At 43.3% G+C, this 6263-nt stretch overlaps 1 protein-coding gene across 1 annotated transcript; it reads left to right on the top strand.

The window, feature by feature from the left end:
- Window positions 1-51: 51 nt before the first annotated feature.
- Window positions 52-456, top strand: G0S2 (G0/G1 switch 2). Its single transcript, XM_006779330.2, is given in 2 exon segments — window positions 52-302; window positions 305-456. Coding segments are annotated over 2 exon segments (246 nt in total). The 5' UTR covers window positions 52-164; the 3' UTR covers window positions 413-456.
- The last annotated feature ends 5807 nt before the right edge of the window (window positions 457-6263 follow it).

Below are 6263 nucleotides of genomic sequence, written 5' to 3'. Positions count from 1 at the left end.
CCCAGGTTCGATTCCGGTCAAGGGCATGTACCTGGGTTGCAGGCATCCTCCCTGCGGGGCTGGGGGAGGACGCTGCGGCCACCGGAGCGAGCCATCCCTCGGGGACTGACGGCCCCCCTTCTGCTCCGCTCCTCCCCAGGTCCCTTCTGTCGCCGAGAGCCGGCATGGAGACGGTGCAGGAGCTGATTCCTCTGGTCAAGGAGATGATCGCCCAGAAGCCCAGCCGGAGGCTGGTGAAGGTGTACGTGCTGGGCGGCGTGCTGGCCCTGTTCGGCGTGGTGCTGGTCCTGGTGGAGACGGTGTGCAGCGGGAGCGCCAGGCCCTGCAGACACAGGCCCCGCCGGAGAAAGGCAAGCAGCACGAAGCCACCCTCTGCAGCCGGGCCCTCTCCAACCGGCAGCACGCCTCCTAGAAACTGTGGGAGCCCCGCGGAGGGTGGGCGAGAGGAGAAAGAAAGAGAGCGAGCGAGAGAGAGGGAGACGGAGACCGACGCTGATTCCAGCAGGGGGGCGCAGGAGTCCTGAGCTGTGTGGACCTCGGAGAAGCCGCTGCCTGCTAGAACTGAAGGAGCTCACAGAGTTCACCAAAAGGAGTTTGGGGTGGGTTTGCTGCCGTGCAGCACTGCGGAGGGATGGCATGTCCAAAGCCACGTGTCTTTGAGCGGAGTGCACCTGTCATTTTGCACTGGGGCAGAAGGAGGGGAGATGCTTTTTATATTATTATTGTTATTGTTATTATTTTTACAATCACCATTATTTTGCATTTTGAAAATGAAAGCATTTTGTACTATATCTGTGTCTGATTCCTGGGGGGCATGGTTCCCTCGGTGGGCGGGCAGGATAGGGGGTCTCCCTGAGTGAGCCCTGCAGAGCCCAGCGTCCTGCAGGTCAGGCTACCCTCCCTGCCCTGCTGGGAACTCTGGTATTCACGTCCCATGCTTCTCAGTCGGTTGAGGATTTGGTTTTGTCTCACGTTGGCAGTGGGAAGCGAGAAACTTCCCTGAGTCCCACCAGACTTGGCATTTTAAGATCAGAAGATCATCTTCTGAGCTAGGGGACATGAATGGGAGATACTGATCAGTTCTGGGACAGAAAGTGCATTTGTCATTTCTCACCTGAGGCTCCTATGGCTGATACCTCTTTCTTCCTAACCATATGTTAGCAAGGGACAGAGGGAGAGAAGGAAGGAGAAGGGGAGGGGGACGGGGGAAACCAGCCAGCTGGTAGGAAACCAGGGAAGGCAAGCTCCCAAGAACCCCTAATTGGATGTCTAGTTCTACCCAGCCTTCCTCCCTCAAAACGCAAATTGCAGTAAGAGACCCTGAGGTTAGAAGGACAAAAGACCGGTTGTCACAGATCTGAGCCCTCTTCCTCCAGGAACCAAGCTTGCTTTGCAGTAATAACTAATTCCATGTGTCTGTCTATAGGGCTCAGCAAAGGAAATTTTGAACAATGACTCTTAAAGATGTAACGAGGGACATGGGCTTGATGCCACTCTACTTGCGATTTTAATGTGTCTCCTGCCTGAGCCAGGTACAGACATGTCACTCGCCATCAATAGCGATGCGTTTTTGCCAAACATCCCAATGGCTCCTGTCTTTGCTTCTGATCAGACCCTCTCCACCACCACCCCCTCCCACACACTCCTCCATTGTATTTCTGCCAGCTCAAATTCTACCCAGGGTTCCTGGCCCTGATCAAATGTCATCTCTCCCTGAAATGTTTCCTTATCGCACCAAACAAAAGAACAACCAGAACTCGGTGAGAATAATCGAGGGGAAAGAGATATGTTCAAAGGAAGAAAAGAATATCAGTGGCACCCCTGTTCTCTCGGTTTCCAAACTGGGAACCTCATCCCTATATTAAGACATAGCCTGACTTTCAACGTCCAATCTTATTCTCCCAGTTGGTCTACCCAAGTGCCTCTCCTTTTATGTTAATTATTCCTCCTCGCATTTAGCCACCACTGTGTCCAGCTCCCAACAGCCGAAACCACCCCCTAGGACATTTCCCCCAACTGATCCACTGCCAGACCGTTCTTCCTTCATGCAGTGACCCTCACTGATTGAAACTAAACAGGGAAGGAGATTCAGCGCAGAATTTCGGTCCAGAAAAAGCAGTTGCATGCTCACGGAATTGTGAAGGCCTATTCTAGCAGCAGATCATGTGGGAAAAGACATAGGTATCTTCACCAATTACAAGTCCAGTATGAGCCAACAAGAGCTGGTGGCAGGGCTGCCAAAACAAGGCAACACCTTACTGGGGAAAGCAGACTGTCCAGGAAGAGGGAAGAGGAGGTGGTTTTGTTTCCCTTGGCAATCCGCAGAGAAGTTAAGTCCCGCTGCCTGAGCGCTTGGATTTGCAATCTGACTCCCTGCTTGTGAGCTCTAAGGCCTGAAACAAGTAAGTTACTTATAAACTGCCTGCCTCAAGTTACGTAAACTATTTTCGCACCTATAAAATAGTTCCTTCCTCGTGGCATAATTTTGCAAATTAAATGAGTGAAGTGCTTAGAGAGTACTGGCATATACAGTGAACCCTTGAACAATGTTAGAGGCACTGACTTCTGTTACAGGCGAAAATCCACATGTAATTTTTGACTTCCCCAAAACTTAACTACTTTCATTATCCATGGGGGATTGGTTCCAGCTACCCTCCGCGCCTAGTGAATGCCAAAATCTGTGAATGTTCAACCCCCCTATATAAAATAGCATAGATCAATGCATACAGTAGGCCCTCCAAGTCTGTGGACTCCCAACCACGGATTGAAAAATGTATAAGTATTTATTAAAGAAGTTCTCGGCCCTGGACAGGTGGCTAACTTAGTTGGAGCATCATCCCGTACACCAAAAAAGGTTGCGGGTTTGATTCCCAGTCAGGGCACAAACCTAGATTGCAGGTTCCAACCCAGGTTGGGGCACATATAGAAGACAACCGAATGATGTTTCTCTCACAATGGTGTTTCTCTCTCTCTCACTAGACCCGTGCAGTTCAAATCCATATTGTTCAAGGGTTAACTGTAGTAATCTTTCAGCCAATGACAGTTATTGTAATTGTTATTGTTGCTATAATTTAAGACAAAAATGCTTTGATTAGAGTGACTTGGGCAGATAACAGTCCAGAACCCCTCTTACATACAGAAGGATCAAATCACTAGAGAAGAGAATAAGTGACAGTAGTGTCTCTTAGCAATTGCCTTCAAATAGTTGAAGGGCTGCCCTATTGGTCCAATGAAATACAATTAAATGGACTTATTGTATGTGGCTTGAACTAGTACTAGCAAGGAAACAGATCTTAGGTCATTAAGAAATCAGAGCATTTCCAAACAACAGCCTGTCTTGTGATGTATGGTAAGAGCCTCGTTACTAAAAGCACCCAAGCAGAAGTTAGACATCATCTACCAGGGGTGGTATAACATGAAGAGGAAATTCCTGAACTTAGAGGGATGTTCGTCTTATGACCTCTGAGGTCCCATCCAATTATAAGATGCTAGGATTCTGTTTAGAACAACCACCAAATAAGGGTTGCTTCTCTAGAACCCACCACCCCTTCTTCTCTGTTTCCAATGCCTCTTTGCTCTTTTTCTCAGCATGATGACAAAGATTTTCCTTCTGGCTGGATGACTATTAAAAGGAATGAATTTAATCCCCCAAATAAACTATTTCCTGATTAAATTTATCTAACTAATACTCTTGCCTCTTAGAAAATGCCTAAACCTAGTGGCTGAACCTAATGGTTCTCAAACTTTGTCATAATGAAACACTTATTAGTCACCTTGCTCAGTACAAAACTCCACGGAACTCTGATCTATGAACATAAATAAATATTTTATGTTTTATCAGATGCCAATTTGCATTATGTTCTAGTGAAAACAAATAGTAAAAATCAACTGTGAGAATATTAAAAAGTTACCCCATTCCTGGGGAAAGTTTGGTTGCTCTATAATCATTGTACCCAGAATTAGTTTTAAACCCCTTGGCTCAATCAATGACAGCTCACCTCAGTTAAGACACTTTTATAAGCCAATCAATCAGTGATAGCCCTGAGGGTCAGCCAACCAGGAACTAACTCATCCATAAATAAATTTCAGAGTGCCAGCCATCAACAAGTAAATGCTTCCATAGATGATGTCAGCCCACTTAGGTCTCAGGAAGGACACCACTCCCTGAACTCCATGCTTCCCAAAAATCAGCAATGTACTTACTGAGTTCCAGCTAATGTCATTGAGTTCTCACCATTTCTATGATTTTTAACCAAGCAGGTCATTGTATAAAATTCTTAGCCCTTAATCTTTGTATAAAGTAATTGGGAATTTCAGTTTGCAGGTGTGCATTCTGGTTAATTATCCCTAGGTGTTCGTATAAGGTCATTCGATATTTGATGTGGAAAGTAGATCATTGAATGAATAGACATAGTTCTGTATATTAGACCTTTTGTTTTGGCGGTGTACCATTTGACAACTATTTTTTCCATTCAACTGCTTTTTCTTCTGGTGCTCACTTTTCTTTTGCTTTTATTTGTCTATACTAAAAAGTCTCGTTACATGTGCTTTTGTTTTGTTCTGGAATACATTGTTTCTCATAGATGAATAAGGGCGTATTTCATATGGAATGGCCCAATAAGTCACCCATCTAATCCAAACTGGTCCTAAGGTGTAATGGCAGGAGGTCCATTACAGTTTGGGAAAGGGCAATTGGTCAAACTTAGCGTTAGATTCTACAGAACACTCATGTGGGCACTGTCTTATCAATGTGTGGCAGATTACTTTTAGTCTGCATGCCAGGGTCAAAGACTGTCAGGTCATTAACTGCATGGCCCACTCCTAACTTTTGCTTATAAAGGGAACCCAAGATACCATTTGCAGGCACACACTCTCATTAAGTTGCCTCTCTTGGGTTCTCCTGTGTCACAACCCCAACTTCCTCTTGGATAAACTCCTGATTTCCATATAAAGTTGCACTGTAATCCTAACTCTTGTACTTACTTTGATAAAAAGCACTTTATTTAGAATAACAATGGCCATTATGGAGAATGTTTGGCATGTCAAAATCAACAAATTAATTCATTTATAAGGAACCCCAGAATAAATGAATCCATTTAAGAGGAACCCCAGAAATCTAAAAAGTCAAGTTTGCTTCTTTAACTAGTATGCTGAGGTTTAAAAAACAAAATTTGAACTCCAGCATGGTCTTTTCAAAGATTCTGAAACCAATCCTAATTTAATTTCTCTCTCTTTCCACTCATCTTTACCTGACCTTTGATGTGAGCCACTCATTTGTCAGAGTTTTACTTTGGGGGGGGGGTGTAATCACAATATAAAATTGCAAAATCAGAAGGCAGCTCTAAAGAAGTTGAATGAACCATTCTTTGGTTTTTGTTTGTTTGTTTGTTTTGTTGTTGCTGATGTTTTTAGTTCAAATAAACAGAATTTTTTTAAAAAAGAAATTAAATTTAAACCTTGGTCTAGATAGAGCCATATTAAGAGTTATAAATAAGGATTTTCCTAATCCGCAGGAAGCCAGGGAGAAATCTGTTACATAACTCAAGATTTTATTAGATAATTATTGTTCTGAACTACAGATCAGTACAACAAGTTCACTTGTTAGTCCTTCAACTGGAGAAAAAAAATTGTTCAAAACCAGAAGGGTAAGAAAGAAAACATTGTAATAACTCATCTGTGACAAACGAAAAAAAGTGTCTTCAGAGAGCAAGAAAAAAGTTAAAATACAGTACAAAAGACAATTCCAGAAGCCTTTTTTAAAAGATTCAAAATTATAAACTAAATAAAAATAAAAACAGGTTTCAAGAAATTTTAAAGGAGTATTCTGGAGTGGAACAATCGTTGAAGTTAAGGAGGCTTTTCTTTTTCATTATTTCTTTGCTTCGTTTTTTTTTTTTTTCCTTTTTCTTCTTATGGGCTCAAATATGAATAAAAGGATTTAATGAGAAAAAAATTAATTGAAATCCAAAATGAACTGTTTAGAAAATATTCAATATGTGGGTGGACATTTTCAGAGAGCCCCAGAAAGGAAATGAGCTAAAAATCTCCAGATAAGACAACTGGCTTCTGAAAGGAAAACAAGACTAGCAGGTCTTCTATCTCTGAGAATTGGGAGTCTATAGGTAAATACTTGTAGATAGTACAGTAGGTCCTTGGGTTCCGTCAGAGATCTGTTCCTACGGTGCGACATAATGCGATTTTCGCCCTAAGTCAGAACCCACCTACATAAGCACCTACGTCACTCACATGGAGCACATACAAGG

Source organism: Myotis davidii, unplaced genomic scaffold (genome assembly GCF_000327345.1).
Source record: "Myotis davidii unplaced genomic scaffold, ASM32734v1 scaffold622, whole genome shotgun sequence".
NCBI lineage: Eukaryota > Metazoa > Chordata > Mammalia > Chiroptera > Vespertilionidae > Myotis > Myotis davidii.
This window is presented reverse-complemented; position numbering and strand designations above follow the sequence as displayed.